The sequence below is a fragment of the Rhinichthys klamathensis genome, unplaced genomic scaffold (genome assembly GCF_029890125.1).
Source record: "Rhinichthys klamathensis goyatoka isolate OS25496 unplaced genomic scaffold, OSU_Roscu_1.1 h1tg000071l_1, whole genome shotgun sequence".
NCBI classification, from domain to species: domain Eukaryota; kingdom Metazoa; phylum Chordata; class Actinopteri; order Cypriniformes; family Leuciscidae; genus Rhinichthys; species Rhinichthys klamathensis.
This window is the reverse complement of record NW_026606614.1, coordinates 814,078-839,939: the sequence shown is the minus strand read 5'-3', so window position 1 is coordinate 839,939 and position 25,862 is coordinate 814,078. Positions and strand designations below refer to the sequence as shown.

The 25,862-nt window shown below is 42.5% G+C and overlaps 1 protein-coding gene across 2 annotated transcripts in view; it reads right to left on the bottom strand.

Annotated features, from left to right (window-relative positions):
- arl15a (ADP-ribosylation factor-like 15a) overlaps positions 1 to 25,862 on the bottom strand; it is a 227,792-nt gene that overhangs the window by 115,339 nt on the left and 86,591 nt on the right. The window contains exon 3 of one of the 2 annotated variants that reach the window (XM_056250580.1): positions 15,775 to 15,834. The exons of the other annotated variant lie outside the window; for it this stretch is intronic. Within the exon in view, the coding sequence (XP_056106555.1) occupies positions 15,775 to 15,834 (60 nt within the window). The remainder of the gene's footprint in view (positions 1 to 15,774; positions 15,835 to 25,862) is intronic. 2 annotated transcript variants of the gene reach the window in all.

The following is a 25,862-nucleotide window of genomic DNA, read 5'->3' as shown; positions in this document are numbered from 1 at the left end:
TAGTTTAGAAACGGATAATTAAAACGAATACGATCTCCGTCCACACCAGCGTTTTAGCTGCGTATTAGAATTGATCTCAGTCCACATTAAAACGACTGAAAACGCGGATCACGTGACCATTCACCAACACTGGGCATGCGCGTGCCGGTGTAAACACAACTTCATTGATAAAATTATCCCACCATGCTCTGGGTTAACCCCAAACCGACGCTCCATGTACGGTCAACGCCGCCGCTGCACACGGGAATTGTCACAGATCACTCGAATAATAGCTTGACTCCGGCGCATGTAGGCAGTAATAGCATTGTAAAATGCAGAATTTACTTGTACAACAGCTGCTAGCAAAGATATACGCCATGACTGATGACACCCAATCATAGAGCCGAGCGTGAGCCTCTACTACGTCATTGTTTCTGAAGTCCACCGTCTTGACCCGTCTACACTAAAACGCCCTCCGGAGACTCAAAACGAAAAACGGATCGGCAGCGTTTCTAAACTTCTCCGTTTTGGGTCTCCGTTTTTGCCGTTTTAGTGTGGACAGGAGGTGCAAACGTAGCAAAAGGTCTCCGTTTTTAAACGAAAATGCAGTAGTGTGGACGGGGTCTTAGTGTCAAAAAGATTGAGAACCACTGATCTAGATGCACAGCCTAAGAATAATAGTTTCACCAAGAATGGAGACATCTCAGTAGGTTATATGCATCAATGACCAAAGGAAGGCAGTTCATGGGCAGCATAAAACACTTGCACAACACATCTTTAACAGCTGTATTCCCTTTCAGGTACTCTGCAAACTTTCAGTCAGAGCAGATGTGTCCTGCTCCAGGTGATACATTAGCCTCATCTTAAAGAACACTGGAGGCCGCAATCCATTAAAAACATCCCAGTGGGCTCTGACCTCACCTACTGGAGAAGCTTCATTTCACGGCCCTCCATATGCATTTCAGATTTAGTCAGGCCTCCCCATGGTTTACAGTGTTCTCTATCCCTGTTGTTTTTCTTTAAGTGGGCTCTTGATTCTGTTGCATCGGTAGGGCCACTTGTCATGATACAGAGTGCACCTGTAATGTCCCCCGCATCCCGCAAAGCATATAAATCACTTCAAAGAGCAGCTCCCCTAACATTCTCATAAACAGAGTCGGGCTCTGATTTATTTCTCTCTCCACAGACCTCTTTCTGTTCAGCAGTCCTACAACAACAAGCATCTTCCAACATTGTACCTGTGGCCTTGTATCCGGTCCAAATGAACCAAATTTCTAAATGAACCATCCTGTCAGATTAGTTATACGTGTAAAATAGAGAGGTTGAAGGAGACTGAGATTTTGATTGACAATTTAAATATTAAATTTATATTAGGTAAATATCAACTCTAAAAGGATGTCTAACATGAATAATGTGTTATGCTATTCACAAGCATGAAAAACCGAAACTAAAACAACTTCTGTAACTATATTGTACAGAAATGTCTAATTCAGCATTTTTGTCTAGTTAAAAAAAAAACTTGTCTTTAAAAAAAAAACTGACACTATGTAATCGATGGAGATGAGGCAGCTATGTAATTATGACAGAAGAATACTTTGTATCGTGCATATAATAACAATGATTTATAATAAACAAAAATACATATTTTCTATATCTTATATTTTCTACACTGTATTTTTTTATACTTTAATAATAATAATACATTACATTTATACAGCGCTTTTCTATGCACTCAAAGCGGAATGAATGAATGAATGAACGAACGAACGAACGAACGAACGAACGAACGAACGATTCAAAATTTAAGCGAAACTGCTATAAATATTATTCACAATGAAATGGAAGTAGTGAAAGATCTTTTCTTTCATATTGTGATGTACATTTGAGTGTAAATACTGGGCGGGGCTTGTTTCTGCCTATTGGTTGTTGACTGGATTTTTAGATGTGAGTGTTGCACTCAAAAATGGAGGCAGATGAATGCAAGCATGGAAAAAGACTGTGTACGTCATCAGAAAGAAGTGTGTCGTTTCACTAGATCAAGTTATGACATTTTGAATAAAAATCACAACGTCAAAAAAAGTAAAAAGTTCAATTAAATTAACCATGCAGGGATGAATCGTTCACAAGTTTAATAAGATGCATTTTTAAAATAGATTTGTGGAATTTTCATTTCATGCTGACTTTTTTTGTATAGAATATATATTGAATTAAGTTTTTAAAAATACATTATTACTGGGAGGTAGGAGTAGTAATGTAACAGTTCTCGGTAAAAAAAGAAAAAAAATCGTACCGTTCTCCACACACAGCTCGGCACGCATTTGCACCTCGGTTCATCTCAAATCTGATGACGCATCTATAATCATTTACGCAGTCATCACCCGGGTGTTCATAGCGTGCAAACGCAGGCGAGACCTGAACTGCACATGTTGCCATCTCTGTTTAAACTAAACTCATTTAAGCCTTACCAATTAAAAAATTTGAGCGCAAGACGCGAAAGAGAAATCGTGCGCGCTGTGAGAAGATGTGTGTGTGTGTGTGTCCACTCATCCGAAGCACGCACACGTCTCAGACGCCGCACAAATATTGAGTTCTCTTTCAATTCTTGCGCTTGAACAGAAAAATTCACACAAAAATGATGTCAACATGCCCGTCTTGATGAGTATCCAAGCAGACATAGTCTGTTGTGCCTCAACTTATACAGTCGAGAAAGACATGTAACGGTATCAGTATTTTGGATCTGTGCATTGTATCTTAGGCCATGTCCACACTAATACGTTTTCGTTTGAAAACGTATATTTTTCTCTCCGTTTTGGCATTCCGTCCACACTGAGACAGCGTTTTAAGTCAACGAAAACGTAGCTTTTGGAATACGCTCTCCAAAGCGGATAAATTTGAAAACGCCGTTTTCGCGTTGTAGTGTGGACTGTGAAGCCGGAGGTATTTGAAAACGATGACGTAAGTTTAGTCATGTGATCCATGTTGTACCAATAGTTCCCTTTCGAGGGAACTCGAACTGCGTCGATGACGACACTAGGGGAACGCCCTTCAGCGTAGCGTGTCTGAATTTATGAATGAAACCGAATCCAATCCTATTGGCGTTGCGTGATGACGTAGCGTGTGACGGCATACACGGATGTGTACAAAGGCACGCCGGCACAAGCAAAGTCAGCTTTTTGCTATTCAGCAAGCGCTCTGTGTATGTGTGGAACAATCTGTCCTATTTGGTGTTGTATGTCCTGTTTAAGTCTGCATTTCAATACAGAATCTAGTAGCTCGGATCTCGCGTTTGCCGAGGCAACGCTTAGATTACGAGTGTACTTTGCAATAAGATTCTGTGTCTGGGATCTCGCGTCTGCCGAGGCAGCGCGTAGGTCTAGGTTTGCCTTGCAACACAGAATCTAGTAGCTCGGGTCTCGCGTTTTGTCGAGGCAACGCTTAGATTACGAGTGTACTTTGCAATAAGATTCTGTGTCTGGGATCTCGCGTTTGCCGAGGCAGCGCGTAGGTCTAGGTTTGCCTTGCAACACAGAATCTAGTAGCTCGGGTCTCGCGTTTGCCGAGGCAACGCTTAGATTACGAGTGTACTTTGCAATAAGATTCTGTGTCTGGGATCTCGCGTTTGCTGAGGCAGCGCGTGGGTCTAAGGTTTGCCTTGCAATTCAGAAGTAGCTCGGGTCTCGCGTTGCCGAGGCAGCGCTTAGATTACGAGTGTATTTTTCATTAAGATTCTGTGGCTGGATCTCGCGTTGCTGAGGCAGCACGTAGGTTTTAAGTTGCCTTGCAATACAGAAACTAGTAGTTCGGATCTCGTGTTTGCCGAGGCAGCATAGGTTACGAGTCTACTTTACAGCTTGCTGTGTGGGTGCGAGGCATGAACGATCAGCTCATGAGGGTGCTGGCTATGTTCATTAAAAAAAAAAAAAAAAAAAAAACTCGCCGCACACGTGCGTTTCGGGTGTCTCAGCCTCGCGCCGGTTGACTTTCTTCTCGAGAGATGAAAGGCAAATTTATTGTGTATGACTCGTATCTCGCGTTTGCTAAGGCAGCGCGTTACGGGTCTGCAATAAAATGGACACACGCGATCTGATAATAATACTGTTGTCTTTCTTCTCGAGGGATGAAAGCCAAATTATAACGTCTCGAATCTCGCGTTTGCTGAGGCAGCGTGTAGGTTACGAGATCGTTAAATTAAATATAAAACAGTATTCTGGTGTTTTTTTGGCTGCATTTATTTCCTACAGCCTACCATTCAGACCGTGTTTCACTTATCCAGTGGTATGGCTGCATTTAATTCCGAGGAGTTAAAGAAATTAAAAGTCATATCTGACTTTATCTCTAGCCTTGGCTACTGTATATAGACCTCCAGGACCATATGCTGATTTCCTAAAAGAGTTTGCAGACTTTCTCTCAGATCTATTGGTCAATGCCGATAAAGCAATAATTGTTGGAGATTTTAACATACACGTAGATAACACAAACGATGCGTTAGGGACTGCGTTTACAGATTTATTAAACTCCTTTGGGGTCAAGCAGAATGTCAGTGGTCCCACTCATCGTCTAAATCATACACTAGATTTAATTATATCATACGGAACCAATCCAACCGATATAGATATTATACCGCAAAGTGACGATCTCACCGATCATCACATGGTAACTTGTATAATACGCACTGCTGAAATTTGTCATGTTGCGCCACGTTATAGACCAGGCAGAACAATCCTTCCGACCACTATAGATAGATTCTCAAATAGCTTACCTGATCTATCTCAGCTGCTCAGTGAACCCAAACAAACAGATGAACTAGAGGAAATGACTAGCAGTTTGAGCACCATTTTCTCTAGTACATTAGATATTGTTGCACCAATTAGATCAAAAAAGGTTAGAGAGAAAACTAAAGCACCATGGTACAACAGTGCTACGCATGCTATCAAGAGAGAAACTCGTAACCTAGAGCGTAAATGGAAACAAACTAATTTAGAGGTCTTTAGAATCGCGTGGAAAGACAGTATGTCTCGTTATAAAAAAGCTCTAAAAGCAGCCAGGGCTGAGCATCTCCGCAAACTAATAGAAAATAACCAAAATAATCCAAGGTTTTTATTTAACACCGTGGCTAGACTAACAAATAAACAGACATCACCCGAGCAAATTATTCCGTTACAGTATAGCTGTAATGATTTTATGAACTACTTCAATGAGAAAATAGAAAGCATCCGAAACACAATTGTAAATGTACAATCCTCTATGGTGTCTTATGATTCAGCCTCAATTATCGCCCCTCAAGAACAACTACACCGCTTTACAACTATAGGACAGGAAGAGCTAAATAAACTTATCATTGCATCTAAACCAACAACATGTTTATTAGATCCAATACCAACTAAATTTCTGAAAGAAGTGTTACCTGTAGTGGAAGAGCCTCTTCTTAATATTATTAACTCGTCTTTATCTTTAGGTCATGTTCCAAAAATATTCAAGCTGGCAGTAATAAAACCTCTCATTAAGAAACCGCAATTAGATCCAAATAACTTAGCAAATTACAGACAGATTTCAAATCTTCCATTTATGTCTAAAATACTAGAAAAGACTGTGTCCGCTCAATTGTGCTCTTTCATGCAAGAAAATGAGATATATGAAAAATTTCAGTCAGGATTCAGACCGCATCATAGCACAGAAACTGCGCTAGTTAAAATTACAAATGATTTACTTTTAGCTTCTGACCAAGGCTGTATCTCAATACTAGTTCTACTCGATCTTAGTGCTGCGTTTGACACTATCGATCATAAAATACTCTTGGATCGACTACAAAACTACACTGGTGTTCAGGGACAGGCATTAAGCTGGTTCAGATCGTATTTATCAGACCGTTATCATTTTGTTTGTTTAAATGGGGAAAAATCGAAGATAACGTCAGTAGACTATGGAGTGCCGCAAGGATCAGTGTTAGGCCCTCTGCTATTCTCAATATATATGCTGCCACTTGGTAATATTATAAGAAAACATGGAATTAATTTCCACTGTTATGCCGATGACACTCAATTATATATTTCATCACGGCCAGATGAAAACACTAACTCATCAAAATTGACAGAGTGTCTTAAAGATATAAAATGCTGGATGACGCATAATTTCCTGCAACTAAATCCAGATAAAACGGAGGTATTACTTGTTGGTCCAAAAAACTATCCACAAAACCACTTACAATACAACTTTAATATAGAAGGATGTCCTGTTACTTTATCCTCTACGGTAAAAGACCTGGGAGTTATACTAGACCACAACTTGTCTTTCGAAAATCATATTTCATATGTTACAAGAACGGCCTTTTTCCATCTTAGAAACATTGCTAAATTACGTAACATGCTATCTGTTTCCGATGCAGAAAAGTTAGTTCATGCATTCATGACCTCGAGACTAGATTACTGTAATGCTTTATTAGCCGGTTGTCCTGCATCCTCAATAAACAAGCTACAGTTAGTGCAAAATGCAGCCGCTAGAGTTCTTACTAGGTCAAGAAAATATGATCATATAACACCAATTTTATCATCTCTACACTGGTTACCTATCAAGTTCCGTATCAATTACAAAGTACTATTACTGACCTATAAAGCCCTAAATGGTTTAGCTCCTGTGTATTTAATGGACCTTCTATCGCCCTACAATCCATCGCGTTCTTTAAGATCACTAAATTCGAGGCTTCTAGTCATTCCTAGGATATCTAAGTCCACTAAAGGAGGGAGGGCGTTCTCACATTTAGCTCCTAAACTCTGGAATAGCCTTCCTGATATTGTTCGAGGCTCTGACTCGCTGTCCCAGTTTAAAACTAGATTAAAGACGCATCTTTTTAGCCAAGCATTTACATAATGCTTACCTTTTATTATACTGCTGAATCAGATCAAATGCATTTAATACTATAAAACTTGAAGAGACTGTAGGTTATCTGTATAGGTTGCATAGTATTTGCAGTCATTACGTTCCTGTGTATATTGCGTGAATGACGGGTGGTTGGGCAGATATTGTGTTGCGGTAGGTAGTATGCCATACGGAACCGTTGTCCACTGAAACTGCCTATTCACGCACCAGTGGGGCTCGACAGCCTTAGTCAACGGGTTGGCGCGTATGGTTGGGTTGCGGAGAGATTGTGAGATTGTGGTTAGGTCTCAGCAGCAGGAGGGACGTAGAGGTCAGTAAGCTGGGCTGAGTTGAGTGGGGGACGGAGGGGGGTGATTTTGGGACGCAAGAGTCACTGTCTTCATGTTTTGTCTTTTACGCCTGTGTTATGGAAATCATCATTATGAACAGCAGCTACGCTAATTATTTTCCCTTTGCTTTTCTGCTGTTATCTCGGGACGCGAGTCCAGAGAAAATGGCGTTCGTCAGCTCCAGTTTGTATCCAGCCTCTCACGGAGACTTCAGATGCTCCAATCACAAAGCCTATGAAGTGACGACTCAACACGGGCGATATGGACTCTCTATGGTGGACGGCACTGATCCTCAACAACTCGTCTTAAGACCGGCGTGCATACTTGGACTTCCAAAAAATACTCTAAATGTTCCGATCCAATCTGACTTGTAATGCTGCCCGAATCATGCACTGTTCCTTCGTTGGCCAGAGGAGAACTGGCCCCCCGACTGAGTCTGGTTTCTCCCAAGGTTTTTTTCTCCATTCTGTCACCTGATGGAGTTTTGGTTCCTTGCCACTGTTGCCTTGGCTTTTGGCTTGCTTAGTTGGGGACATTTAACATTTAATATTCAATAATATTATTGATCTGCCTTACTTAAGGTGGACGTTGACGCAATTTCTTTTAGAAACAAACTTTGTTATATTGTTATATTGTTTTTGTTATATTGTTTTCATGTTATCACTGTGAAGCGCTTTGATACAATCTGTATTGTAAAAAGCGCTATATAAATAAAGGTGACTTGACTTGACTTGACTTTAAAACTTGGTTAGATATTTTTTAGCCTACCATCTGAAGGAGAGTATCGCTCTAGAGGTCCCCCTTAGGAAATATATATGTATATATATATATATATATATATTTATGTGTGTATATGTATATATTTATATATATTAATATCTGAGCTTGGGACTCTAGGCGGTGCTCTTGCCCAGAGCCTCCTGAGAAGACGGATCTGAGGACCATCCTTCAGTCCAGGAAGGCTAAGGGAAAGAGGTCCTAACGTATATGAGACCTCAGAGGGCACCCCCCCGAGAGAGAGCGATTGTGGTCCCCTCTCTCGCCGGGCCCTCAGGGAGCTGGCGTCAGTATCCCGCCGTCTTTGACGCTTCGGGACACACTAGCTCCCAGCGAGCACACACTGGTCTGTCTGCCCCAAAGGCTTGCAGTCAGTCAGTGTTCGGGTTCGCACACTGTGGGTCGTTGTCGGTTTTCCCCTGCCGGTCTTCCGCTTCAGGGTGCCGTCAAGGACTTGCGCAAAACACTGGACACCAGCCCCAAGGGCTGAGGCATGGCAAAATTTCGCAGAGAAAAAACCTCACGAACATTTCTCCATGGGTCCTGCACACTGTTAGAAATTGGATACAGGCTGCGGTTCCAGATCCGCCCACCAAGGTAAGTATCAACGGGGTGGTTTGGACTGCAGTAGATCCACAGCAGGGTCTGGTGTTGGAACAGAAAGCTCACTCGCTGCTGGAAAAAGGGGGCCATAAAGGTGTTCCCCCACCAGTCAGGGGGTCCGGGTTCTACAGCCGGTACTTCATAGTTCCAAAGAAGGATGGAGGGTTGCGTCTGTTTTAGATCTGAGGCTTCTGAACCAGTCTCTGAGGAGATTCAGGTTCAAGATGCTCACTATTATCATTGTGAGTCAAATCCAATCCGAGGATTGGTTTGTCACGATAGATCTAAAAGACGCCTACTTCCACATCTCCATCCTTCCATCTCACAGGAGGTTCCTAAGGTTTGCTTTCGGGGGCGAAGCTTACCAATATCGGGCTCTTCCGTTCGGCCTAGCACTCTCCCCTCGCACCTTTACCAAGTGTATGGATGCAGCTCTAGCACCCCTGAGGCTCGAGGGCATCAGGGTGCTCAATTACATCGATGACTGGTTAATACTGGCACAGTCGAGAGAGCTGGCGATTCGGCATCGAGATGTCGTCCTCGCCCACATCCAGAGCCTGGGGTTGAGACTCAACACGAAGAAGAGCGTGTTGACACCAGCCCAGAGAACCACGTTCCTGGGAGTGGTGTGGGACTCAGTCACGATGCAGGCACAATTGTCTCCTGCTCGGATCGAGTCTATCCTGACCTCAGTGTCCAGGATAAAGCTAGGCCAGGCCGTCACTGTCAAACACTTTCAGAGAGTGTTGGGTCTAATGGCAGCAGCGTCCAGCGTGATACCTTCTGGCCTGCTGCACATGAGAGCCCTGCAGTGGTGGTTAAGAGCCAAGGGGTTTTCCCCGAGGGGAAATCCATTCCGCTTGATAAGGGTTACGCGCAGATGCCTTCGTTCCCTATCAATTTGGAAGAAGCCTTGGTTCTTGTCCCAGGGTCCCAGGCTGGGAGCGTCGTGTCACCGGATATCTATTTCGACAGACGCCTCCCTCACGGGCTGGGGCGCGGTCATGGACGGCCGTTTTACGAGAGGTCTCTGGCAGGACCAACATTCCTCTTGGCACATAAATTGCCTAGAAATGTTGGCGGTGTTCCGGGCTCTGAGGAGCTTTCTGCCAGACCTCCATGGTCGCCATGTCCTAGTAAGATCCGACAATATGTCGGTGGTATCTTACTTAAATCATCAGGGGGGTCTGAGGTTGCGCCCTCTGTGCAGACTGGCGCATCAGATCCTCCTGTGGTCCCAGCGGAGACTGTCGTCTCTCAGGGCGATGTATGTCCCGGGGGACCAGAACCAGGGAGCAGACATGCTGTCAAGGCAGGGGCTGAGGCCCGGGGAATGGAGACTCCACCCCGAGGTGGTGGAGTTAATATGCGAGAGGTTTGGCCCAGTGGAAGTGGACCTATTTGCGTCTCGAGAGACGACACACTGTCCACTGTGGTTCTCCCTCACACATCCAGCCCCGCTGGGGTTGGATGCCATTGTGCAGACGTGGCCGAGGCTGCGTCTGTACGCCTTTCCCCCAATCGCTCTGCTCCCAGCAGTTCTGGAGAGGGTCCGTCAGGACGGAGTCAGCCTGCTATTAGTAGCCCCGTTTTGGCCGGCCCGAGTATGGTTCTCGGACATCATCCTGCTTCTGGCAGGGCCGGCATGGCAGATCCCTCTGAGGAGGGACCTGTTGTCTCAGGCGGAGGGCTCAGTTCTCCACCCTCGGCCCAAGCTGTGGAAACTGTGGGTCTGGCCCCTGAGGGGGCACAGTACCTAGAAGCCGGCCTGTCAGCAGAAGTGGTTGAAACTATACTCACTTCCAGAGCTCCCTCCACGAGGAAGTTATACGGCCTTAAGTGGAATGTATTTTCCAATTTGGTGCAGAGAGCGTGATTTGGACCCAGTTCACTGCCCAGTGGCTTCAGTGCTGGAGTTTCTCCAAGACCGCTTTTCTGCCGGGCTTACCCCGTCCACACTCAAGGTTTATGTGGCTGCCATTGCGGCTTTCCACGCTCCTCTGAGTGATGGTCCTCTGGGGAGGCATCACCTGGTCGTACGCTTCCTCCGTGGAACCTGGAGGATGAGACCTGCGACTCGCACCAGGGTTCCCTCTTGGGACCTGGCAGTGGTTCTCGAAGGACTGGCCGAGGCCCCCTTCGAACCATTGGAGTTGGCTGAGGCCAAGAACCTTTCATTTAAGGTGGTCTTTTTGTTAGCCATTACTTCTCTGAGGAGGGTAGGAGATCTCCAGGCGCTCTCTATTTCCAATGGGTGCTTGGAGTTTGCTCCAGGCGACATTAAGGCCATCTTGCACCCCAGGCCAGGCTATTTGCCCAAGGTGCCATCTAATGTGGCACGGCCTTTGGTTCTGCAGGCATTTCATCCTCCACCTCATGTGACGGCGGATGAGGAGAGACTTCATCTGCTCTGCCCTGTCAGAGCACTTCAGTATTACATCCAGAAGTCCTCCTCATGGCGGAAGTCGGACCAGTTGCTGGTGTGTTTTGGGTCTCCCAAGAAGGGGCTTCCCGCCTCTAAGCAGACCATCAGCAACTGGATCTTTCAGACTATTTCCCTGGCCTATCAGGTGCGCAATTTGCCTTCACCTATGGCCGTGAGGGCTCACTCCACCAGAGGCATGGCGTCCTCTAGAGCCCTCCTTTCAGGGGTTTCCATACATGACATATGTGAGGCGGCTGGCTGGGCCACTCCGCACACATTCATGAGGTTTTACAGTCTGGATCTTCCCTCTACACCCGGTGCACGAGTGCTTTCGTCCTAGGTTGTGCCTGAAGTCAGTTCACACTAGGATGAGCAGGGTTCGTTGTGGTATAGTGGGTATCTCGTTCCCCTAGTGTCGTCATCGACGCAGTTCGAGTTCCCTCGAAAGGGAACGTCTCGGGTTACGTATGTAACCCTTGTTCCCTGAGAAAGGGAACGAGACACTGTGTCGGTTCGCCACACCTCACCCTGCTTGGAGCACTTGCTTCATAGCAAAGAGCTGACTTTGCTTGTGCCGGCGTGCCTTTGTACACATCCGTGTATGCCGTCACACGCTACGTCATCACGCAACGCCAATAGGATTGGATTCGGTTTCATTCATAAATTCAGACACGCTACGCTGAAGGGCGTTCCCCTAGTGTCGTCATCGACGCAGTGTCTCGTTCCCTTTCTCAGGGAACAAGGGTTACATACGTAACCCGAGACGATATTCATGTTTACCGGTATTGTGCCTGTTATGTGCTATTCACTTTTACACTGTCGCTAAAATATGTTACTTTGCTCACTTTTCATATCACAGTACTGCAAAGATGACAGAAAATGTACTCACATGCTGTCCTGCGGCAATACAGGAGAGCAGTTGCGTTTTAGACCAAACATATAGTGACTGAGTGCGACCTGGAAAAATTTACCAAATTTACCAATTTACCTCGACCATTTACTCATTACTATATTTTGCTACATAAAATTATCCTGTTAGAAGAATTGACCGATAACTTTATTATTTATTTTTCCATCGGTATCATCTCAGTGAGCTTTTGTGAGGTTTCACGCATGCACAGTAAGGTGAATTTAAAAGTTTTTCATCCACACTGAAACGTCGGAAAACGCTAGTGTGGACGGAGAGCGTTTTTAAATAAAAACGGCGTTTTCAAATAAAAACGGCGTTTTCAAATAAAAACGGCGTTTTCAAATGTATCTGGATTAATCAGTCCCTCCAGAAAAACACGATTATGCGATCGCTGAATTCAATGCATGCATAATCAGCCAAAGTCCGCATATTTATGCGGGGGTCGAATTTTTTCAAATACTCCGCAATTTTGCCGCATAAATTGCTGATTTCCGCGCAAAATATGCGGGGCTTTCATGATTTCATAATCCCCGCATTTTCGTCGCAAAAAAGTCACATATATCTTAGCAGAAAGTTGAAAAATGTTGCGTTTGCTTCACACAAGAGCAGCCATTTCCCCCTGTTGCCATGGGAACGTTATGAAGTGATGTAATTACGTGACGTGAACATCATCGAAAAGCTGTAAAAACAGGACCACACTTTATTTGTAAATATTTAATTTATTCATTTTTACTGAAGTTGTAGCATATTCCTCTAGTAAAGCTACAGAACTTGTTTGACTCATCAATGTTTTGTACGTTTTTGGCATCTCACAACTCGCACTTTATTCCCAAATCGAACTCGTAACTGTCTGTCACACGTTCTACCGTCCACATCGTTACTTAATAAACAAAATAAGATAAAAGTAGCATCAAACAGAAATTACCCGCACACATGGGGTGTTCAAGGCGCATGGGTGGCACATACAATATAATAACGTTACTGCAGACATTTCAACAGGGAGCGCGCAGCTCTTAAAGGGGCCACACCTTATTTTCACTCGTTACAGTCTGAAATAAAACAAGATGAGAAATTAAATATTTCCGGCACTTTCTGTGATGTAGTATGCTTGCTTATCATAGGAAGTAATAAGAAAGGACTCTTCACATTAAGGTAGTAGCCTAGTGAGAACAGGGTGTTGGGGGAATCACTTTTTTTCTCTCTTTTTCCATCAAACCGCAGTTTTTGCAAGTTCCCGCAATTTTTGCAAGTTCCCGCAATTTTTGCAAGTTCCCGCAATTTCATCGCAAAAAATTGCATAAATATCCCGCATATTCCATCGCATTTTTAAAGAAAACGGGCCGCGTAATCAAGGATTTTTGCCCGCAACAATCACAAAAAAACTCTGCGTTTTTCTGGAAGGACTGATTAATGTAGACGTAGCCTTAAAGGCAAAATATGAAGGTTTTTTTGCCACAAGAGGGCGCAGTTTCCAACAATAACAAAGGTTAACAAAGTTGAACAAATTTTATGATGCAGTGATGAGCTGAATGATGGGACTTGCTGTCAAGCTGATGGATCTAATAATGTTTATGGATGAGAGCAAACATTCATGTTTATTAACATTACAGTGGTATGAAGCAGGTCGCGATTGCTAAAGAGACAGATATCACACACGAGTCCCGCGGATATAAAGGAATAAGGACATTTAATTCTACCGAACTACCCCGCAAGTGCTGGATTACTCACACAGGTCAGTTTATTAGACGAATTAAACTTGTGAGGTAACGCAGCGCTGCTTCACTTGGTCTAACGTTACACTATCACACTAAACGGCATTTAAATGTGTGTTGAAAGTTATAATGTTATACTACATGTTAGTTCTTTTGCTATACGAAACTAGCAGTAAGCTAGATCAACATTAGAATAACAAACTGACCATATTCTAATATTTCATCATGTTGAGCTAACGTTATATAACATTGATTTGTTTTATGTACATTTGCTCACCTGTCTAATAAAGCTGTCAAGTCGTGACTCGTGAAGCTCTGTCAAGTCCAAGTTAGTCGCGGACGTGGAGCTCTCGGCATCTCAAAAACACCACGCTGATATTGATCCTCATTTTAGTTCTCCTTGTTTGTCCCAAAGTCTGCTTGCCATGGTCTATGTTTGAAAGAAACAAGAAGGGTAGGAATAGCCTACCCTCAAATATCAGATCTGCCCAAACTCTGACACTTTTTAAAACCTCTATAGCCGCGTTTCCACCGCAGGAACTTTCCCCAGGAACTAGGAACTTTGGGGTGGTACTCCGTGTGTTTACACCGCAGGAACCAGGGTCTAAATGAAGTTCCGGGTAAAAATTTCCCCCCCAGAAAGTCCCTGCTGGCGAGGTAGTACTTTTTCAGAGTTCAGGAACTTTCGGGGTGGGACATGCTGATTGGTTCTTTTACCTTGTTCTCTCTGCCGGATGGCGCGCGTTCGTCCCATCCATCTCACGGTCATGTCCGCTATAGCTGATAACAAACGTTGTCTATCTAGCATTACGAGCTTTCTGAAATGAATACGCTTTGGTATTAGTGTTCGTCTCTTTTGTGCCGTTTTGTTAATTACCTCGTTAGTAAACCAATAGATCGCACACAAAAACAGCACAGCTTGAATCTCCTCAATACTTAAAACTCAAAACAAGTACGCGCAGACTGGGAGGAGCAGTCGCACGCAGTTCAACGTCACCAGACTAATCTTCCCGGTACTTTAGTCCACGGTGTAAACGCAGTGAGCAACCGTTCTGGGGCAAAAAAAGTTCCTATGAAAAAAGTTCCTGGGACAAATAGTTCCTGGTAATTGCGGTGGAAACGCGGCTTTTGAAAACGCACCTTTTCTCACTAGCTTTTAATATACCCTGATGAGTCCGTCTTTCTCTCTTTGATGTGTACTTGTTGGTCTCGTGCATGTATACCCTTTTTACTGCTTTGTTAAGCACTTTGGTCAACACCAGTTGTTTTTAAATGTGCTATACAAATAAAAATGTATTGTATTGTATTGTAAGAACTGCGTGCCGCTAAACGTTACGCACTACGCAGTTGTCCACGTCTGTCACCATGGTTACGTCATGGCTATGGCAGTATGAACGGAAACCGAGGATAGCGCGGATATTGCGTCATTGACAGGCGACATTTTTTTCCGGGACGGCCACTTATTTAAAATTGGAATTTCTCTGAAATAAAAAATCTTTGGAGACTTTTGGGATATTGTAAGTACACAACTGCAGGAAATATATCACACTGTGCAAGTGATTTTTGGATATTTTATTACAAAATTCTTACATATTGTACCTTTAAAGGGACAGCTGGCTAAAATTCCTTCTGTCTGTGTTTTTAATGGTAATCAAACAAACTACAAGGAAATCACTCACTACTCTTGATTGAATAGCTTTTGTAACTTTAATAAGGATTAATCGTTAATTTATACAGTCAAATATGCAATGTTATTTTATTTTACATTTGATTACTATATTCAATTTCTGTACCTGAAAACAAATGTTAGACCTACCTGAAATACACTGTTTATTTTATTTGTATCTTTGCTTTATTGTATTTATTTGTGCTGTTGCTTCTAGTTATATTGTTTGTTCTTATTTTCTTTATTTTTATTTGACAGAAGTCCTTTTTTCCCTGAACATAGCACATACCGAACCGTTCCAAAACTGTGAACCTAAAACCGTGATACAAACCGAACCATGAGCAATTTGAACTGTTACACTCCTAGGTAGGAGACACTGAGGTAAGCACCCCTTCTTAGAGTGCAGGTGGCTAAACTAAGAGATCTGTCCCTGAGGCAACAGTCTATTGTCCAGTTCTTGGAGAGGATGTGATGAATCTTAGTCTATTTGTTTGTATTACCTCCTAGTTCCTTCACATTCAGTATCGCATTTTTGAATGGCACTGCCTTGATGCTGAAACCTGTGGAAGAAAACATGATTTCAAAATTTGCACAAACCTCACAATGAATTTCACAATTTACATTCGACAGCAAAAATTACTCGCCTAACTAATATAAAGTTCAAACATTATTAAAGACAAGTGAACAGTCAGCAATACAATAAGAACTAATACATTTTTTTTACAAGCAATAGCACAAATAAACAATAGAGCAAAGACACAAATTAAATAAATTAATTTGTTAAAATAATTTATTTAAAATTAAATAAAATTAAATAAATTAATTAAATAAATTAAAATTAAATAAATTAATTTGTTATCGAATAATATGTTTGTCCAGCAAACTGATCGTACGATCTTTCATCAACCCTCAAGAGAAATTATCCTTATAGACTCGCAAGAAAGGCTATCTTTCTGGCCATGAAAAATAACTTTCCTGTTTTATAAAAATACTAGTTAAAGTATCAACAAATTGTAATTATATCGAATTTGTGGCTCATTGTGGCCTATATCGAACATTTAAGGGACTTCGTAATATGAGCAACAGACAGAGTCTATAAATGAATATAATGGATTTTAATAAAGGAAAACTATGTATACCGGTGACTAACATTACAAGGAATAAATGTATATACAACAAAATAAAGCAAAAAACAATGAAAGAAAATGAGAATAAGAGAGTGATAGGAAAGGGGAGAGAATGATCAGTCAGTTACCTAGGCCGAAAAGAAGAATCCGATATTGGTACACTTCGCCCCCAAAAGCGAACCTCAGGGACTTCCTGAGTGGAGGACGGATGGCTACATGGAAGGACGCATCCTTCAATCTATCGTGACAAACCAGTCCTCGGACTGAATCTGTGACACAATCTGTTTGAATGTAAGCATCCATCCTTCTTTGGAACAATGAATTAACGGCTGTAAACCCCCAACTCCCTACTGGGAGGAGGAACCCTTTCTATATGAGATATATGGTCCCAATGAGATATATTTGGCAGTAGCTTACATGCTGCCAGAAAATCTACTAAGGGGACCAGTCTCTCGAGACTGGCCTCTGGTATCGGTCGAACAGCCACTTCGGCGCCCTGTAACAGCGAACCAGCAGGGAACAACCGAACTGGCAGCGCTGCGACCCTCCTCAGAGAGTCGCTTCCCAGGAATGATAACATAACCAGAGCCTGCTCAGGGTCCACCACCGTAGGGAAGACCCCTAGAAATATGGGTGGATGAGAACCGAACTGAATTCTGTAACCCTTTTCTATAGTGAGCAGGACCCAATGAGATATATTTGGCAGTAGCTTCCACGCTGCCAGAAAATCTACTAAGGGGACCAGTCTCTCAAGACTGGCCTCTGGTATTGGTCGAACAGCCACTTCGGTGCCCTGTAACGGCGAACCGGCAGGGAACAACCGAACTGGCAGTGCAGCGCAGCGACCCTCCTCAGAGAGTCGCCCTACAGAGGGCGCCAAGGAGACACGGATTCTCGAACCCGTCTCTGCCCGGAGGGGACCACCCTCAGAAGCCTGATAGCCTCAGCGTCAGGACTTCTTCTTAGTCGAAGCCTTCTTCGAGATAACGACTATCCTCAGATATGTCTTATCCCAAAATGACTATGGCTGAGACTACTAAAAGGCCTCTCGAGACTGGTCTCTAGTATAGCTTGAGAATCCAATCCGGCGTCCTGAAACGGATGACCGGCAGGAAATAACCGAACTGACCCCTCTTAAACCCCCCTTCTGCGAGTCAGACACTGAGACTAGAACTCGCTGGAGGGCACCGAAGGGATATGTGCACCATATAATGAGTGTTATCCATTTCTCCCTGGGAACAACCATTTATTTCCTCAGAAATAAATGACTCCTCAAAGATCAGATGAGACATATTTAATTTTCTCAATTAAATACAGCCAAATATCAACCAGACAAGTAGAAACGGTCTGGATGAAAAAGCTGAATAGTATATTAATACAGACATCTAACTCCAGGATAAGATGAATACATATTTAATTTTCTCAAATTAAATGCAGCCAAATATCAACCAGAAAAGTAGAAACGGTCTGGATGAAAAAGCTGAATAGTATATTAATTTAGACATCTAACTCCAAGGATAAGATGAGTAGCTATATATTTAATTTTCTCAAAAATTAAATGCAGCCAAATATCAACCAGACAAGTAGAAACGGTCTAGTTTAAAGGCTGAATATAGTGTATTAATATAGACCTCATATTATAATCTCAAACAATAAAGAATACAAAATTAGTTTTCAAACAATCATAAGAGAACGAGAGAAAGGGAAATTTCCCGTCTACTCAGTTCCCTGTGCATATTAGCTACCATTATCTACACGTTGCCTCGGCAAACGAGAGAAGAGCCACTTTATTATGCAGATATGCAGACCCATAATCTACGCGCTGCCTCGGCAAGCGCGCAATACGAGCCATAGATTCTTATTGTAGAGATGCAGACCCACAATCTACGCGCTGCCTCGTAAAACGCGAGATCCGAGCCAATAGATTCTTATTGCAAACCCGTAATCTACGCGCTGCCTCGGCAAACGCGAGATCCGAGCCACGACTCTTATGCAGCCCGTAATCTACGTGCTGCCTCGGCACACGCGAGATCCGAGATCGAGTCACAGAATCTTTATTGCAGACCCGTAATCTACGCGCTGCCTCGGCAAACGCGAGATCCGAGACAAATCTTTATTGACTTTCTTCCCTCGAGAAGAAAGCCAACAAGAGCAGAGCTAAAACTCTCGATAGTGCATATGTAACACGTCGGGAATTTATGAATGAACACCGTCTGCCCCAATTTACTAGAGATGACCGTGCATGCTCCACTCCCAAACAGACAACACATGAATCGCGTGTGTCCCCACTCGTAATGAAGCGAGGGCAGGGACGAACACACGATCCAAGGCTGTTTGCTCTCCATACTCCTGTCTAATATACACTCACCGGCCACTTTATTAGGTACCCCATGCTAGTAACGGGTTGGACCCCCTTTTGCCTTCAGAACTGCCTCAATTCTTCGTGGCATAGATTCAACAAGGTGCTGGAAGCATTCCTCAGGGAGTTTGGTCCATATTGACATGATGGCATCACACAGTTGCCGCAGATTTGTCGGCTGCACATCCATGATGCGAATCTCCCGTTCCACCACATCCCAAAGATGCTCTATTGGGTTGAGATCTGGTGACTGTGGAGGCCATTTTAGTACAGTGAACTCATTGTCATGTTCAAGAAACCAATTTGAAATGATTAGAGCTTTGTGACATGGTGGAAGTAGCCATCAGAGGATGGGTACATGGTGGCCATAAAGGGATGGACATGGTCAGAAACAATGCTCAGGTAGGCCGTGGCATTTAAACGATGCCCAATTGGCACTAAGGGGCCTAAAGTGTGCCAGGAAAACACCCCCCACACCATTACACCACCACCACCAGCCTGCACAGTGGTAACAAGGCATGATGGTTCCATGTTCTCATTCTGTTTACGCCAAATTCTGACTCTAACATCTGAATGTCTCAACAGAAATCGAGACTCATCAGACCAGGCAACATTTTTCCAGTCTTCAACTGTTCAATTTTGGTGAGCTCTTGCAAATTGTAGCCTCTTTTTCCTATTTGTAGTGGAGATGAGTGGTACCCGGTGGAGTCTTCTGCTGTTATAGCCCATCCGCCTCAAGGTTGTGCGTGTTGTGGCTTCACAAATGCTTTGCTGCATACCTCGGTTGTAACGAGTGGTTATTTCAGTCACTGTTGCCCTTCTATCAGCTCGAACCAGTCTGGCCATTCTCCTCTGACCTCTGGCATCAACAAGGCATTTCCGCCCACAGAACTGCCGCTCACTGGATGTTTTTTCTTTTTCGGACCATTCTCTGTAAACCCTAGAGATGGTTGTGCGTGAAAATCCCAGTAGATTAGCAGTTTCTGAAATACTCAGACCAGCCCTTCTGGCACCAACAATCATGCCACGTTCAAAGTCACTCAAATCACCTTTCTTCCCCATACTGATGCTCGGTTTGAACTGCAGGAGATTGTCTTGACCATGTCTACATGCCTAAATGCACTGAGTTGCCGCCATGTGATTGGCTGCTTAGAAATTAAGTGTTAACGAGCAGTTGGACAGGTGTACCTAATAAAGTGGCCGGTGAGTGTATATATATATGCTTGTGGACAAACAACAATAAATATACACAGACAAGATCACACAGAGCGCTTGCTGAAGGCACAGAAGCTAGCGCGGTCTGTTTTCAGGTGTGCTTTATAGTTTTCTTGGTCGATGACGTCACCCGCCTATGACGTCTCGTCTCTCCATTGGACTGATTATACACTTGCTTCACGACGCAATCACGCAGGGGCGTTCCCACAGCGGGTCTCGAAGCAGCTCGAGTTCCCTTGAAAGGGAACTGTTATATTTTGAAAATCAAATTAATCGAACGATCTCCAACCCAAGAACATTATGGAAAACAATTAAATCGATAACTGGTGAAAATATAATTTAAAATAATAACAGTTTACAAATATCCATAAATGGTACTCTTCTCACCGATCATGATAAAATTGCTAATTCTTTCAATGAGTATTGTATTGCATCTGTACAAGAATTATCCTCTAGATTTACTATTCCTGTTTCTCACATCAGTACCAGCAGCATCTCACAGGGAACTACACTAACATTTTCCACTGGTGGCACTTGCGCTACTAACTTTTTCAGTTACTAGCGCAAAACATGATTTGGTCGCACAAATTATTTACATAGTAAGCCGCTCTGGATAATAATGACCAATAGTGAAACTGTATTGCATACAGATGTGCTTTTTATTTTACTCTCCATCTTTTAAAACACATGCCTTCTTGTTTTCTTTAAAAATGGTTGGGATAGATTTACTGCAATAGAAAATACAGTAGCCTACACAATAAAGTGCTAAATTAATTTCTTTTGGATTTCACCATGCTATGGTTGGCACAGATGGGCAGACTTCTGAACTCTTAAGGAAAAGTAAAATAAATATAATATGTCATTGTGAAGCTTCAATGATTCGTGTTTGAATTGTTTTGACGCAGTTACAAATTTGGACAGTCCTGCAATTGAAGGCCCACAGAATTTACAGTAGGGCTGCACGATATTGGTAAAAAATGACATTGCGATATTTGATTTTTCTGCGATATATATTGCGATATAAAAACAATTTCACCAGATGACTTGAATAGCTCTACTTGGAAAGAATGAATCATTCTAGAATGACTCTTGAGTTCAGTGTTGGACAGATCAGTTGTTATTTTAACCATTCATTAAAGTGAATCGGTTCAAAGGAGTCAGTTCGCGAATCGGACGTGTCATTAACGGACCACGGCACACGTTGTGTGATTATCCAGGCAGTTTAGGACATCGCACAAGATTTGTCTCAACACAGAAAACATTTCATCACCAGATAGATTTTTTGTTTTGTTTATTGAAAGAGTGGTTTATGCCATCTGAATGTGTGGAAAGCTTTTCAGAGAAGATGAGGCAACGTTATTTTAGCACAATTCACAACCAGTGGTAGTTCAGAAAAAAAAAAACTTCGGTCTTCCGACCTTTTACCATCGTGTATTCTCAAAGATATTCAGTCAACTCAATTCATTATTATGAGCGAGGGAGGGAGAGAGAGCGCGCGCGCGACTGGGGCTTTCACTCTCTCTGCTCGTTCTCTCAGTTAAACAAGCGCGAATCCGCGAAGCCAACTTGATGTGTTGAATGCTGAGAGCGCGTTATAAAACGTATTCCCTAAAATACACATTTCTGTTTTAATAAATGCTCATAGTAAATCATAGCATATTGCCTAAAACATTAGGTAGGTACAAAAATAATCAAACGGTGATACATTTGCGACCCATTAAAAATTAGGGTCGCAATGGCATTTCAAAAGGTCGCATATGCGACCATTTTGGTCGCAGTGTAGTTCCCTGATCTCAGCAATTCTCTTTTTCTGAAATCGCACAAAATTATATAACTAATATTTTGTGTTCTTTGAATGCTTCCCATGCTTGTGATTAGGGGTGTCACGATTCTCCAAATCTTCGATTCGATTGAATTTTCGATTCTAAGGTCACGGTTCGATTCGATTCTCGATTTTTACATTTCTTTTTTTTAAAGCGCAGGTTGCTATGCCATTATACCATTATATTATATTATATAATGTTAGAATATATTATATTAGAATATACTTTTATGCAATATAATATCTGACCTTTGTTCGCAATGTACCACACTACATTGTCAAATTTAAAACATTTATTAACAACATAAAGTGCTTTAAAGATATAATGTATTATATTATATTATGTCAATTGGAAACTTAAGCAAAATAACCTGCCATATTTTGCCATAACCTGCCATACGCAATTATAAAATCAAATCAGTCATTTTAAACTGTCTGCGAAATGCAATTTCACGAACAGCGTGAGTGTTCAGCGGTGCCGAGTCTTCTCTCTCTATGTCTCTCAAAATAGGTTGCAAGCGCGCTGCTCTCACGTTTCGGGAGTCGTGACATGACGGAATTGTCACTTGCATAATCGGGCCAGCATTGCATCGTGAGTAACTAAAGTTTACCATTTGTACATCTTTTTAAGTCTTACCAGTTTGAACATTCAAGCGATTTTAAACTATTCAGTACTCACGTGCTCTCTGAGAGATGGTTTTCTTCGCACACATACATAAAAGCAGCCTCGCAAACAGGCAGATGACGACATTCAAGTTCACAAAACAAACAAACAGTTGTTGATTTAACAGATAAATCTATGTTTTTGTGGAGATGCCCTGTCATGTTAGTCGTGCTGCCAGTGGAAGAATATGGTACACGCACATAGCAGAGCTTGCAAACTGGCTTTTTTGAAGCACGAACGTAGAACGCGAAAGCGAACGTTGACAACATAACTCACTGGAAATCCAAAATACTTCCACACCGGTGACTTCAATGAAAGAGTAGACGGTTCAAGTTCTGTCGATGGGTCTCCTGCATCTGCAGTTGCCATGCTATTTTTTGACTGGCTGTAGCTAAGTTAGAGGAGGTTGACTCGCAGCACTTCAAGACGAGTGTTTTTTCCGTGACATGGGGGCATGGCATGGGGGCGTGGCAGCATCGACGATTCCATTTTCCATTTGTGATGGAAAATGGAATCGTTCCATTTGTGACTTAATTTCGATTTCCATTTAAAATCGAAATCGTGACACCCTTACTTGTGATGTAAATAATTTAAACATGATTTTTCTTAAAACTCATGCCAGTACTCATATTCCGCTTTTTCATCATTTAGTTAATCTGTGTATTAGGCAATCAGTATTTCCTGCCATGTGGAAAACGGCCCAGATCACCCCGATTTTTAAGTCTGATGATCCAACCAATGTCTCCAACTACCGCCCAATTGCAATTCTTCCAACTGTTTCCAAGTTACTTGAAAAAAACATTATATAATCAACTAATTAATCACCTTGAATACAATAACCTGCTCAGTGATTGTCAGCATGGCTTCCGACCCTTGCGGTCAACCATGTTGGCTTTGCTGGTTTTTACTGAGCAGATACGGGCATCTTTAAATAAGGGTCAGGTTACTGGAAATATCTACAGTACATAGATTTTCGAAAAGCCTTCGATACAGCAAATCATCAAAAATTTTTAAATAAACTTATTTCTTTTAATTTGTCCTCCTCTGTAATAGATATGTTTATATCATATTTAAGTGACAGATCTCAGACTGTAAGAATTGGCTCAGTAACATCTCAGTCATGAGTGTGTTCTTTGGGAGTTCCACAGGGCAGCATTTTAGGTCCTTTACTTTTCCTTATGTACATTAATGATCTTCCTTATGTGTTTAATTTTTCTAGTTCTTTGTTATATGCTGATGACACTGTTATTTTTTTGGCTGGCCCAAACATTGACACAATTAATTGCAAACTTAACACAGATCTGCAGCATTTACATAATTGGCTGCAAGATAACCATTTAACACTTAATATTAAGAAAACAGAATGTATGTATTTTTATTCATCTAGGAGACAGCTATCTATATCCAATCCCATCACCTTTTCTAATCAAAAGCTTTCAAACGTATCCAAGTATAAGTATCTGGGAGTCTCTCTTGACTCACATCTTACTTATCCTGACCATGTCCAAACCTTAACCAGAAAGTTAAACCAAAAGTTATTTGTTTATAGTAAAATTAGACCATATTTATTGCTTTCTGTTTCTAAAACATATCTTCATGCCATCATTATGTCCACTCTGTCATATTGTTTACTGTCATATTGAGATCCTTGAACCTGTAACAAGACTCTATAATAGAGCCTATAAGATCCACAACAGGCTTCCAGGCTGGACTCACCACTGTATTGCACTATCTTTGAGTAATGCCTTGACATTTCAGAACTATAAAATAAGCCATTAAATAAACTTGTATTATCAAATCTTAAATGGACGCACTTCAGCAGCATTGACTGCACTGGTTCCAAAACTCAGCTCAAGGCTCGAGCGCACTACGAGATCTGTTACAAATGGACTTCTGCCTATACCGGCTTTTAGGAACTGTTTTGGACAGAGATCTTTTTTTCATGTGCTCACTAAAGCCTGGAATGAGACTCCACAGCACATCAGAACTACTGTATAACATCAATAAGACTATTTAAAATAACATTTGCTCGCCATCTAATGGATAGGTATATCTGTGACCACTGAGATGGCTTCATGGGCTCCCTCTGATGCTTATTCTCTTGGTTTGTGTGTTTGTTGCTATTTTGTCTAGGAGTTTTGTTGTGTATGATGTATTTATTTTCTGCAGAACAGGAACCTGCTGAAAATCAGTTTTATACTGAGTCAGGCCCGATTGTCTTTAATCTTTTCCTGTTTAAAAATATAAAAAATAAATAAAAAAAATCCTGAGAGCGTTCGGTCATTTCAGTGCTCTCTTTCCTGCAAGATGGGTTGGAGTAGGCTGTTTACCTCCACCCTCAAAATGATGTTCCCTCTGTTTTTCTTGATGCACATCATGAAGCAGCATGGGAAAAACGTCCTGATCGTCAGGTTCCTGAGAGAGCAAGGGAATCTAGAAGCCCCTCTTTATCTTCTTGGGCCTTATCTCTGGTGCTACTGCACTGCAGAGACCGCCCCTGAGCCACTGCAGGCAGTGAGTTAAAAATTCTGTTTTGAAACAGTTCTCCTGCTCACATGGTCTCTACTAGAGGGTAGGAACTTGCTCGCTTTTGGTCAACGAGTTGATCCTGGAATTCAGGCCGGCTACTCTCATGAGCTGAGACCCCGGCCTGGATATGTGCCCAAGGTTCATACCTCTCCCTAAAGGTGGGACTAGGTGGTGAGCCTGCAAGCGCTGCCCCGGAGGAGGCAGACCCAGCCCTGGCTTTTCTTTGTCCGTCCGCTACGGAGACCAGCAGAAGGGAAGGCTGTTTCCAAGCAGAGGTTGGCCCACTACATGTGGTTGCCTTCATCTTGGTGAGACAGTTTTCCCAAGATGCATGTGCCCACCTGGGTGGTGAGCTCCTCCTAAGTGAGGGTATTGCTTCCTCCTAGGGGTTGACACAGAGTGCCTTGCTGAACAGATGTTAACCCTCTGGGGTCGGCGGTCGCGCCGGCGATACCAGCTCGTTTTTCTTATCAGTGCAAAAGAGACTCAAAATACTCTGTTGATTTTAATATTACATATAAGTGTTACACATCACTCAAAACTGTTAAATTCTTTTATTTGTGTACACTCATAATAAAAACAAAATGTTGTGTTTCTCGTAAAATAAAGAAAATAAACATGATGCACGTTCTGCCGTCTCTCTAAATGTGAAGTTCATTCTGAAACGCAACAGAAAATGACCTGTAACTCAGCGAATGTTTGTCACACAGACTTCAAACGTATGTTTTTACAACGCTTGGAGTCTCTATTCTATCCAAACAATCAAAAATCCATTCTTTTTAAAATTCACTCCTCATTCTTCCTCATAATGATATGGACTGATAGCACCTAATAGGGCCATTATGGGAGGGTCTTTGTCTTTCTCAGGTGTG